This window comes from Engraulis encrasicolus, chromosome 16, assembly GCF_034702125.1.
Source record: "Engraulis encrasicolus isolate BLACKSEA-1 chromosome 16, IST_EnEncr_1.0, whole genome shotgun sequence".
Classification (NCBI taxonomy): domain Eukaryota; kingdom Metazoa; phylum Chordata; class Actinopteri; order Clupeiformes; family Engraulidae; genus Engraulis; species Engraulis encrasicolus.
In genome coordinates, this window is record NC_085872.1 from 1,977,444 (window position 1) to 1,991,010 (window position 13,567).

At 39.4% G+C, this 13,567-nt stretch overlaps 1 protein-coding gene across 2 annotated transcripts; it reads right to left on the bottom strand.

Annotated features, from left to right (window-relative positions):
* Positions 1–949: 949 nt before the first annotated feature.
* clta (clathrin, light chain A) lies at positions 950–13,223 on the bottom strand. 2 transcript variants are annotated; one of them, XM_063218235.1, is made up of 7 exons: positions 12,904–13,223; positions 10,765–10,793; positions 7,131–7,248; positions 6,191–6,302; positions 4,979–5,032; positions 3,461–3,496; positions 950–1,664 (listed from the first exon to the last, which is right to left on the bottom strand). In XM_063218235.1, the coding sequence occupies exons 1-7, from the start codon at positions 13,106–13,108 to the stop codon at positions 1,493–1,495; spliced, it is 726 nt and encodes a 241-aa protein (XP_063074305.1). In that variant the 5' UTR covers positions 13,109–13,223; the 3' UTR covers positions 950–1,492. The 2 variants fall into 2 exon arrangements, with proteins under 2 accessions (XP_063074305.1, XP_063074304.1); XM_063218234.1 differs by lacking the exons at positions 3,461–3,496; positions 4,979–5,032 and having other exon boundaries at positions 12,904–13,219.
* Between the last annotated feature and the right edge of the window lie 344 nt (positions 13,224–13,567).

Genomic DNA, 13,567 nt, shown 5'->3' on the forward strand with positions numbered 1-13,567 from the left:
GCAACACTGTGGACACAACTCCCTGCTCTACACACAATTTCCAAATGCTGTAGACACTCCTAACCGCCTAAAAAACAAAAACAAAAAATTGGGGTAGGCTTTCACCAACTTTGCACATTGAAACTGAAATATGTCCACATGCTGCATTACAAAATGGCAAAGTGTAACTGTCAGAAGTAAAGTATGTGTGATGGAGCGTCTCTAACATGCATGTGCGTTAAATAAAAGTACATGTGATGTGCACTATTTTTAACATCAAGCCCCCTTTCTGAGTTGTCTGCAATGTTTCAGAGTCCCCCTCACTGTTTGTTAAATGTTTGCTGCTGTCTCCATTATTTGTGTCTGATTTAAATTTGATCTCAATTGGCTTTACAATGGTCGTCTATGGGCATGTCCAAACACCTTAAACATGTTTTCGAAAGTATGCATCTCACTAAGTGGTTAGGGTTGCTCACTGGCATTCTCTAACAATTTTGAAGGCAAATTATGCCTTCTGTCATTTTTGATTTGCCACTCTGGGAATTCAAGAAAAAAAAAAGGTATTTACAAAATGCTTCATGAAAAACGAAAGAAGCCATGTTCCACTGCAAACATTGTTATGGAATACAAGTGAATACACGGTCTTGAAAACAAATGTTTAGGGTGGTTTTAGGAACATATTTGGATTTGCCCATAGGCAGCCATTCTAAAGCTGGTGGAAACAAAACCCAAATGACCAATGGCCAAATGACTAAGACGGCAGCAAACATGCAATGCATGGTGAGGGGGACTCTAAATCATTGCATACAACTCAGAAAAGAGTGTTAATGTTTGAAATATAGTGCACTTGTCCTTTAATTTGCAAAGACAATGTTAAGTCAAAATTACAAAAACTAATCTGGATAATAAAATCTTTAATATCTTGGTTTTCAGTACACATAATGGAAATGCAGAGACTGCACTACACTGACAGATTTCATAGAACTTTAATGATATTCAAATACAGAGGATGCAACAAGTAAGGTTAGCTCTGCCTTTAAAACCACTTATCTATTTTTATCCTCATACCTTTGTATACACAGGAGCCAGTATTCTTTATGTACATAGACACACACACACACAGAATACATATAGTGCACTGTATGAATACACAGGTCACGTTTAGAAACCATATTCTAAAGAGGTCAAAGGGAATGCATAGATGTATAGCTCACAATGCCACATCAGTTCTATAGCAATGAAATGCAACAAGACAAAGAAAACAAAACATGAAATCACACATGATGTCGTTTGGTCCATTTTAGACTAAATCAAAAATAAAAAATAACACTTTGCTCTTTGAAATGAGATTTGAAATAGGTTTGAAATTAGACAGTAATACCACAAGGATTTTATACATGGTGCTCTGTGGTATTGCAGTGTTGCCCTTGTGGACGATGTAGTTAAGGATCAGTAGCGCTTGCTTTCTTCTTTACCCATCTCCGTCTGCCATTCCTCCTCTGAACCATCAGGCCTAGCGGACAAGGGGCGACTGCTTCAGGGAGATGAGAACAGAGCGCATGCGGGATACATCTTTGGCCTGCTTGCTTGACTTGGGGTTGAAGTCACAGAGGCGTGCGACACGTTCCCACTCTGTCCCTGGGTTGTTTTCGTCAAGGTCAGACACCATGGCCTCCTCCGCCGCCCTGGTAAAAGGAAGAGGAATGAGTGACATACAACGCTGCAGGCCTCAGGTGACCACCAAAACACACCCTAATGGGTGAAGCCTCTGAAGCCTTTCAAACCAGGTTTTCCACTGATTCATCTGCCATTGCAATGGGCAGAATGTGGATATCTACCATCTGATGAGAGATACAAATAGATACTATACAGTTGAGGAAGATATTATTAGCCGCCCTCCTGAAATTAGACATTTCTCTTGATTTTTCAGTGAGAAAGACCATTATTAACAAGTTCCTAATATTCTCAAAGAAAATAAACTATGGCAATAATGTCCAATGAGTTGAATTTGTTGACCGATGATACTGGAATGGCCCTCAATCCTATGAGAGTCGGTGGAAAATGCCTATGTTCAGCATACATGCAATTTGGACCAGCTTGAACAATTTGCAATGGAGAAATGGGGCAAAGTCCCTTGTTGTACATGTGCCAATCTAGTTAATAACTAATTAAAGAGCCTGTTGACACTTTTTATTCAGAAAGGGTACCATATTGACGAGTAATGATCAGGGGGCCAATGATTTTGTTCTTGTCATTTTTATTCTCTTTTGTCTATTCAACATATTTGACATTATCCCCATGGTGTATTTGTTTCCAGATAACAGAGACATATTAATTGTGGCCATTATCGCTGAGAAATCAAGAGGGATGTCTAATTTCAGGAGGGGGGCTAATAATATCATCCTCAACTGTAGATATGAAATAGATTTTGGAAAACAATATTTCAGAACTGTGGCTACAGAGGGGACATGAGGGCATGTGTTTGGTATATGTTCTCAGAGGCAGACATACAAAATAAATCCAGAACAGGCATAAAATAAAACATTCTCAAGGTGTCCACATAAAAAGCAGATGGTATTTAAACTTTACTTGGATTCAAATATAAAGCATGCCCCATTTCTTCTCAGGATTGCACATCTTTTAGCTCAGGTTTCCCCCAGTTTTTGGAGAAATGCATATCTGAGCTGGCCTAAGACTTGTGCCACAAAACAAAGTAAGATACATTGCTTTCCCCTTCCCCTTAGAGTATTCATAACCTCATAGAGCTGAGATAATATGTAAAAAGTTTGTCAACTCATTGGGCAGATAAATTCGATTATGGCTTAATTTAAAGAGATTAATCAAGCAACTTGCAAAAGCCAGATCTGCCATGCAAAGAAGCACAGCATTGGGAAGTAGCTTGAGCCATTTATTGTGCAAACAGTTTATTTTCGATCAAGTAGAAATCATCCTCAATAAGGATGCTAAAATAGCTCCAAAAGGAAAAAGAAAAACAAGGGGAGGACCTTGGTTTACAAGGTCAGGCAATAGCTTATGGCCTTGTGCAAGCCAAACAGAGCACTGGCATGGCAAATCAAACCCAACCCATCCAACCAGGATAAGACACCTTTCCACTGCCATGGACTCCAGTTTGTGGGGAGGAGGAGACCCCTCTACACTAACACACAATACACACAGCAAAATGGGAATGAGAAGCCAATGGAGATCACCATCACAACGAACTACAAAGGAAGCACAGGACTGGTGGACCAACACATCACCACAGAGGGACATTCATTTTCTGATTTGGCAGTGGATTAGAATTATGCGTAATGTATATTTTAAATAGATATAAATATATATATATATATATATGAATATATATATGTATATAAATATACTGAGAAAAAGTATAGCATTTCAGATTGTGAGCAGTTTGGGCAGAGGCTACTACTTTTTCCTGAAAGTATTTTTTTCTGTTTTCGTTGCATTTTTACTTAACTGGTCTAGGCGGTAGCAAGGATGGTTAATGTGTGTGCTTAAAGGTGCGAAGAGAAAGAAAAAGGAGAAACAGATCAGAAGTCAGATATATAGAAATGAAAATAAATGAATTTTATGCAGATGACCAAAGCCAGCATGCATTTCTTTCTTTTCCTTTGGATTCTCAAGCCAAGCCGACCTTGGCAAGCATTTTTGGAGTTGTGAACTTAGCTTGCAGCCTTCATTACAAATCCCAATTTTAACATGATGTCTATAGAAAATATTGAGCTTAAATGCAAAGCTTTACATGGCTCATCTTCACCTATAGATTGTCCAAAGAGAGAGATATATATATATATATATGAGGGCTGCAAAGCTAAGAGGCCAACATTAACCTTTGTCAATATCACAAACAGTAGCTTTTCAAACATAGGCTACAACCTGCAATTCATGTTAGAAGCAACTAGGTGTCCAACAATCCACTGTTGTAGCAAACGGCAAAAGAGCTAAGAGCAGGAAAAACACTGCCACTCTCTGATAGAAAGACATTTTTCAGGACTGTGTGTCTACAAAAAAAATCAGAGACAGAGGACCCATCCATGGCCACCCTGCTAACAGTGGTGCAGCACATTTGAATAGATGTGCAGTTGTTGGGCACTGAAATAGCACATTCCATTGCAGAAACAGAATGACACTGACTTTGTAACAGAGGGTGCCAGGTTTTCTGCCTGATCAACTGTGACTAAGCAAATTAGAAATAAACAGCATAGCACAGCATCACTTGATCTAAGGTAGCAAACATGATTAGCAGTCAAGGGGAGTTTGCATCATTTGGGCAAAGCTGGAAACACAGTTGCTTAGAACAAACAGCTACTTAGTCTACCAGCTACTTACTGTATCTGAACTACAGAAACATGTTTTTTGTCAGCAACACAATATTTAATCATAAGACTACATTAATTACAACATACTGCATATTAAACTACTATGCTTCATTTTTGCTGAAACAAACATCTATTGACAAATTGTTTATAGCACACAAGTCAAATTACTTGTATTAACCACATGGCATCAAGATATGAAAAAGAGAAATGAGGTGGAATGATAAATGAAGGAGTTAATAGCTCATAACTACTACAATGTGTGAAGTTGCATGAGCAGTTTCATTGAATTTGAAAGAACAGTTTGACTCCCTATGTCATGCTTCATCACATGAACAGAAAACTGCTGTTCTGATAAAAGATTCACTCTCAGTCGAACCTTTTCAGTGAATAAAAACGACTGAACTGGTGAGGGGAAACCATTGAAATTAAACATAAATGTGCATTTCTTCACATTTCAATAGAAAATAAATGCTCTATTAAAGTCACATCTACAAGCATGTTATCAGCTACTGTATGTGTTGGGTGGAAACATAAACTGGTTTGGGAAATAAAACTAAATCTTCAAATAAATAAAAAATAAACCACGGAAAAGGTGGAAGAAAGCGTGTTAATGCAAAATGTATGTGAAAAGAAAGGATGTTAGTTTAGCAACATACACATAACCAATGAGCTCAGAGAAGGGCTGTTTGTAGAAATCTTCATCCAGCACCCTGGATCGAGAGGTGTTCCAGAGGACAGCAGCAAAGTAGGAAGAAAGAGAGAGAGCGGTAAAAAGGAGAAGAAACACTCTCACCAAATCCCTCACATACTGTAAGATTTACACTCATGACACACAAGACACACTAAAAAGCATAGAATCACAGACACTGAAAGGTGCACACACACACAACACACACTTACGGTACTCTAAACCCATTTCCAATAGCTATTCATGCTGGAAGGAAATCTTGGATGACTAGGCCATACACTAACTAACAAAACTGCCAGAGACCTCAAAATGAAGGATTGGTATAGCATTCATGGCATATCTCCAAGTCCATATCTAAATATGACTATTTAAATGTTTAATATATCCCACAACATACAATGCAAATAGTTGTGCAATGGTTAATCAAGTGGCACTTGCACAAGTTGTTTTTTGTGCAAGTCCCAAACAACTTCTACCGCCTCAAGACAAAGATGACTCACTAAAGCACAGCAATAAGAAAACATTACTAAATGGCGATGTGGTTTTACAACGTACTGGGTCCGCAAAAAAGAAGCTGCACACATCATGAGCATGAATGATAATATTTTCTTAATCATTTCTTAACACTTACTTATTTCACACTTACTTACTTAACACTTTGGTTATTACTAACCATGCCAATTCAAAATCATGTAATTCTCATAGCAGAGACAATTGGCAATATAACATCTTGAATAAATCTACCAGTGAAAAAAGTGGCCATTGATTTTGAATTATCCTGAAAATGTCCAAACTCACTGACCGCATCATTTAAGATGAGGGCAGTCAAGATGACCTGGTGACTATTTTCAAGGGTAATTTTACTGAAAAGGTCAAATTGACCATACATTTTCTTAAGATTCAGTCCATAAAGCTTATGGCAAGCGTTCATTTCAAACAAACAGTTTTCAAACATAACACTTTGTAATGCACAGCTTTTCAACTGCAGACCAGCTGATTACTGAAAATCTCTGTCATATTGAGTTTTGAAGATCAGGTTGAATTTCTTCAATTAGCTTTTATGACAACGATAAAAGAAACCATATACTTCAGTGACTGGGAAATCAAATATCTGGAACAGTGAGGGATTATGTCACCTGGTGCCAACACGATGCTCACAGGCATTTTGGCAACACATTACCTGTTGTTCACTTTGGTCTTTTCCAGCGTTTCCTCCTGCCGCTTGTGCCAGTCCTCCAGCTCCACTTTTGCCTTCTCCTTCCACTCAGTCTCCTGTTTACGGGAGTTGGCGTCTGGACAATGGGGAACGGGAATTTATACATTTGTTCTGTATGGGTCTATACAGAAAACTACATAATTATGTTAGCTACTCCATGTCATCATTTGAAGAGGACAATTAAGTTATGTGTGTACACCAAGAGCGACCAACGCTACCTGAGCGATGAAAGTCATTATTTCTTTATGGAGGGCCGTGACTAAAGCTACCAAAGCGAATTTACCAGGAGCGAATCGACCCGAGTGAATTTCAATGATTAAAGTCAAGCTAATATTATGGTTTGAGCTATGATACGGATCAGCGAAAACCAATTGGAATGTCATACCTCTGAAAGTCCCAGGCTGACAAGCCAGAGCTGTTATGTGATTAGCTAAATTAAACATGTCAATGTCGCTCGCGTCCAGAGTGAATAAAGCGAATTCATGGTGAAACTCGGGTAGCGTAGGTCGATGTTGAAGTACACGCAGCTTACGTCCTCAGTTACATTACACATGAAAATAGCATATTGCTGTGTTTGTTAGCGAGCTGCATGATTTTCCTACACCTGCCAATTAGGGCGCTGGGAAGCTGGACGATTTTTGGACTGATTTTTATTTTCTGCACACTGCAATATAGGCATGTTTGCCATTGTCATTATTCCAAATTAAACAAGCTGTCAATGTGATTGTGGAAAATGTAGACATAACACTTCATAGAGGACAATTGCATATGTTGTGCTATGTGTCTTTATATTTATTCCCTTTGTCAAAGAAAGTAGTTTGATTGCTTTGAAATCTATAGTAGTGACTACTACACTTTTCTTAAAATGAAGGCATAAGAACAAATGCGGATCCACCAGACTGACCCAAAAGCTCTAGACGGTCTCTCTGTTCTTCTCTCCACTTGCGTAGACTTTCTGGCTCAGCTTGCAAACGGTCAGCACTGGAGATGGCCGCATAAGCATCAGATGGGCCATTACTCTCCTGGAAGAAAGTCACACAAAAAAATAATGCACAAAATGCCCTGTAGGCTGATGGTCTAAATCCATTTTTTTTAAAGTGCAATGTGTAGGATTTCTCTTCCCTTCTTCAAACTTGACAAGATGACACTCACTGTATTACACTTAACTGGTATAGTCACTTTGGATATAATGATGAATATGAAACAAGAGTTCATTGAGATAAGAGGTAATGTCCTGATCAAAAATGTGTCATGTAATGTGTGATGCATGAAACGACTCAGGATATATATCACCCTTTGATTTAAACTCACTGATTTTTAAAGTGCGCAGAAGTATGCATGTGACTGATTCTTGTTGACTAGTTGTTGAATTTGAAGGTTTATTGTTCAAATAAGAAATTGCTGTGCATGACTTCTGTACTGTTTGGCCTATGTGTAATAGATGGCAGATCCTGTTGAACAGGATAAAGCAACATGAAGACCAGGGAGCTGTCTATGGAAGCAACAACAAACTATATGGAAAATGGTGGAAGAAGAAACAACTTGGAAAGAAAACTACTGCATAGAAGAAACCACTGATGTGCTGAACAACACACGTTAAAGAGGTCAGTCAAGGAAAACAGTAGTAGTTCGAAGGACAGAAATAGTGAGACAAAAGGCAAAACTTTTTTAAAAAAATGAAGTCATCACTAAATATAGCTGCAAGCAGCAATGCGGGGCCAAGCAGAGAACCTGCCCTAGTCGCCATGGCAACAGGAAAAACTGACCAGGCAGATGGTAAGAGGTCTGAATCCATTTTAGGGCTGCCAAGATATGAGCTCCCTTCCCATCACGTGACTTTTCAGGCGCGTTTGATTGGCTGCCACAGTCAAATGAAAGGAGATGAATAAAATCCCTTCAAGTTTTGTATGCAACTTTGTCCACTTTTTGTGAAAATCCAACTAAATTTGTAGGAGAAGAAGCTTTAAAAAAAAAAAAAAATTCTACAACTATCGGAAAATCCGGCGGACATGACATCATAGGGTCCAAGTGTACACAAAATGAAACATTCCAGTTTTCTACGCAGATAAAAAAAAAGGAGCAATCAAAGGCGTATTAACACCACAGGGGCACTTTGAAGGCACATTGATGATCTCAATACAGTGAGTTTTTTCTCTGCATAGAAAATTGCCTCATTAGTTACACCATCCAAGTGTAGTGTAGTACATGAAATAGGGAAAAGATAGCAAAGATTTATCCCGTCTAACTTCAGCAATGTCTGGTACTCAATGTCATGCTGAGCTAGCTAAATGCTCACAAAATTTGGCCGCGGTCCACACTGATTGCAGGCACACACAAAACCCAGAGAGTAATTTAATGGTGAGATTCAAACCTGCAACCCTCTGAACTACACACCAACTACAATTACATCACACTGTTGGCACTTTTATCCAAAGAAACTTAAGAGTTATTTTATTGGGTAAGGCCGGAGACATGCTTTCTGTGTGACTTAAATTACGCATGCAACCGTGTGCGACCAAGTGCAGGTACTTGCAAAAGAGCCATCAGAGCGCTTCGCGCAATACTGGCAGTATCATGAAGGGGCCAGATAGCCAGAAAGGCCATTAAGACTATGGCTTTCGCTCATATTTTCCACCATTGTTTGACTATACCGCGACCTCAACAAAGATGTTTGGAAGACCGAGCCCCATGTCAATATTGCAAGACACGCACATTAGGGATGTACCAATACACATGTTTTCACTTCCGATCCGATCCGATCCGATTATCTAAATTTGAGAATCTGCCGATACCGATCCTACTCCGATCCAATCCCAAAACAATATATATGCATGGGATTCAACTTGAGGTGGACCCAAGTAGACTATTTGGTCAGAAAAGGAATTCAGAAGAACAGGAAACCAATACCAAAGTAAAAAGGAACAAGTAAAAAAAACAACTATCCCATCCTAATATGCAAGTGTTATGATTTCAAATTAACATTACACCTGGCTCAATGTCAGTATCGGAAACTTTGGGGAAAACATAGAAGGTAGTTTAGGAATGTTTGGAGCTTGCTACAGCTGGTGACAGTCATTTAGGTTAATTTAATGACATGGTACACGATTATGTTGTTTATTTATGTGACAAACTAGACAGCTAACTTTCTAAAATAAAACAATTGCTTATTTCAGTTGATACAATCTCTCACGGTCTGAGCTCAGTAAAGAAAGACATTCACTGAAATATGAACTGCACTGATTTCATAACTAGCCAAATCTTCAATTAGTGAAATAAATTCAGGCCATAAAACCCCATAACCAAGTAATATAAATGATTTATTATGACTACATATTAATTAGTATAACACATCATGTGATATGTCTGGTGAAGTTTTTAGATGTTGTTGTCAAGATGTGAGGTTTCATGGCAGGGATTCCGCCCACTAACTGAATTGGGAATGTAATTGCATCTCTTTTCTTGTGAATCAATTTGTGGAGCATGCACACAAGTGTGTGAACAAAGATTCTCCTATTGAGGCCGTCAAAAGAGAAGTAAAATGTAAGCTATTTTTTTTAATTATTTATGATGCAGTTTGGCGGCACCCATGAAATTATTACATTTTTCTAAACACAAGCTTCAGTTAGTTGCTCTCCCTGATTGAATGCAAAAAGGTTTCATCTTTCGCCACATTCTCCATCCCTGGTCTCTGGAGTCCAGGCAAGATTCTGCAGTTTTGTAACGCTTTCAACACCCCGCTGTCAGTTACTACAGTTACAGTCCCTGGAGAAATGTGGGATTATGTGCAAGGGCACCTTAGCCATGGACGGAGAGGTAAGGGTGGGATTTGAACCTCCAACCCGCCAAAGTGTCTTAGCATCCCGTAGGGACAGCATAGGCCTGATTTTTTGCAATATATGATAGATGGTAAAAGGCTGACTTTGTTACTGCCTCGACAAAGGCCTGAAATGTTAAATTAGTGGCAAAGATGACATCAAAGCTTTTGACGGTTTGGTTCTCGGAAAAAATGCTGAGGGTGGTTGTTACATTTAGGTGGTCTTCCTAAGGGGAGCTCTGTTTGGTCAGCATGAAAGGACCAGTTCAGGCAATTTCAATATGCTGTTGTATTGCTCACGCTACCCTTGACTTGTCAATACCCGGTGATGCCATATTTTTCGGCTCACCCCTTTCCGAGATATGAGGTATTCTAATGGGGGCAGCATTGGTTTACATTTTTTTTTTTTAATTAACATAGGCCTAAGCCAAATATTTTTCCAAAAGGTAGGCTACCGCTGTTTGCTAGTTGTTTGCTGATGTTGTATAACCTTTTGGATGTTTTTGGAAGTCCAGGGTAGGGTGAGCATTACAACTGCATGTTGAACTTGACTGAACTGGTCCTTTAAGCTAAAGAAAATTCAAACCAAATACCACAGTATTGTAAATTCATGGTGGTAGTGCATAGCTAAATACACACATTTTAATAATAAAGGCCTATGTTACACATAGGACCTCAATACAGTTGGCATAAATGTGACTCATTTCAAAGCGGTTCACTTTACCTCGTGTACGTCTCCATTCACCGCACCCCCTGAAACACAGATCATAAAGAGATCATTTTACTCAGTAGATGAGGTATCCATTAAAATAAATGAAACAAAACCAAAATGTGAAAGAAGCCTAAATGCAGACAGTTATTTTCAAAGTGTGTTCACGTAGGCAACAGTCAACCCTATTCTGCAAGCAGCCTGATCTCCAAAAATTCCGTGCTCCTGGACACGGATGTTAAGGACACGAAATCCGTGTCCAGGAGCACGGATTTTGCCAAAATTCCGTGCTCCTGGACACGGAATTGTTTTCCGTGCTCCTGGACACGGAATTGTTTTCCGTGATGGACACACGGAAGTGCTTTCTATAGGCTATTACCACAGCACTGTGTAACTCTATCATTAGAAAATACATACCAAATGCTAATCCTAAACAAAATAATGCTATAGCAATTTAATTTGTGCCCTGACCAAAACATTCCCTAACCTTAACCTGTCATTAAAGACATATTTTTGAGAAATACCTTTTCCAGTTGGTTGCTAGGCTATCAAATTCGTATAATGAATGAATGAAAACTAGCTGTGCCCAGACAAAAACAATCCCTAACCTTAACCTGTCAGTAGGGAAAAAAAAATGAGAAAAAATATTTGAAATAAGAAAAATCCTGAGAAATAGCCTATTGAGGGAGTACTTCTCTGTGTCTATCACGGAAAACAATTCCGTGTCCAGGAGCACGGAAAACAATTCCGTGTCCAGGGGCACGGAATTTTGGCAAAATCCGTGCTCCTGGACACGGATTTTGTGCCCCTACCATCCGTGTCCAGGAGCACGGAATTTTTGGAGATCATGTTGCAGCAAGGCACAATGCTGTCAGTTCCAGAACCATCCAAACAAATACCCATCCTCCAAAGCGCAATTATCTTTGTATTTCTTTTAATGTTTCTCCCTCCAGAAATACTGTTGTGTAGGCTACCTGGTGACTCTGTAATACCATCCACCTTTTCAATTATTTAAATGTTTTAGACAGAACGGAACTAAAGTCAGAAGAGGGACACGAGACAGACGCACAAGATGCTGCACGGTGGTAAATGACAACAGAAGGTCATTTCGTGGACATCAGGTTGAACAGCCCTGCACACCATGCGAGATGTAGGCTGTTGTGAATTACGGCACAGGATTCATTGACAATTATTACGTTTAAGGCACTCGGGAAAGAAGTTACACACAACCATGCTGTTTACACCAAGATGTTAAGGATAGATAATTTAGAGTACATGGATAGAGCCATTGATTCTTCCACATCTCTCCACGACTCCGTGTACCAAAGGGAAGCAGCAACAACAATGGTCGCTAGAACTGGACTGTTTTAAAAAGGAAAACCAAGAGCTGTGTCAGCATCACTGAAGTGTCGATGGTCAGCATACGACTCTGAGGAAATGGCAAACGCTGAGGTTATCGCACAAAGGTCGGGTCCAACACAGCGAAATAGAATATTAGAACTACGAGTATGATTTTGGTTAGTCACAATGGCGTATTCATGAACATGTAGTGCAAAACAGTTGTTGAGCATAGGCTACCCCATTTAATATCTCAAATCTGCGTACGTCGTCTAAAAAGACATGGGAATGGTCATAGAAAACAAGTGTTGACAGTGGCTTGTCTTGACCCGTTCACCAAGCACATTTCAGCTGCTCTCTCTGTAATAATATGGCTGACACTAATCGGGTAACGATTACCTTGCCTTTACTCTACTCATAAAACATAACGCAGCTTTGTTGTTTAAATGCAAATAAAATATTAACATTTATGAGGCTCATCCACAATGACGTGAACAGTTATCCCATTTTCCTCAGCAGAAAACTGTTCAATCCCAAGCTGTCTTCTTTTCGAGAAAACATAGCGGTTACGCAGCCAATAGCTTATTTATCATGGTGTTACTCAAGACAAGTGCACGGCGTTCATTTCCAATTCCAACATAGCCTACCTATCACACGGTTACTACGCCATTGTAAATTAATAGTCACGGTTAAAACGTGTTCGAAATATAATGAAGTAGATGGTTGTGAAAACAGTATGACGAGTATAAAGATGTGTTGTTTGATACAATAAATTATTCAAACTAAACAGCAAGGTGAATTGAATAAACCACATACCAGCGGCATCCTGATCTCCTGACAGATTATTGCCGAGAGAAGAAGGGACTTCTCCACTGTCCAGGATGCTGAATCCTTCGTCGTTCTCAATCCCCGCGATCTCACTTTCCTGTTGTGCCAAAAACGCGGCAGCGGGATCCTCTTCCGCCCCAACACCATTACCGGCATTGGACTGTGGAGCACTGAGCATATCAAAATCATCCATGTCTACCTAATCTTTACTACAGACCTATTTTATAAAGTATGCCGCGAAATGGCCAGTGGTAAATTATGTTCTCAGTGACACTACCACCACCAGAGGAGAGAGGATAGAAAACGGAAACAAAGCTTAGGCCAATAAGATGTAGAATAATTTGAGGGACTGTTAAACTGACCAATCAAAAGACAGCACACCGTCACTAGCCCAATGAAATGATTAAACTTTTACGTACATGTCCCGTGACCTCAAGTTGTTCAGTCATGATTGGATGGATGGATGTGTTGATGATGTATTTTATTGTAGGCTTCTGCCAGAGCAAAGAAGAGCTAGATAGAGGGTTTTTCTCAGTTTTTACTCTCAAAGTAACATTGTACATTCCTAGCATGTTTTGCTGTCTTAAAACCAGTGAGTGTTATAACCCACTTACAACAACCACAAGAATAGAATAGTCAAATAGGCAAAGGG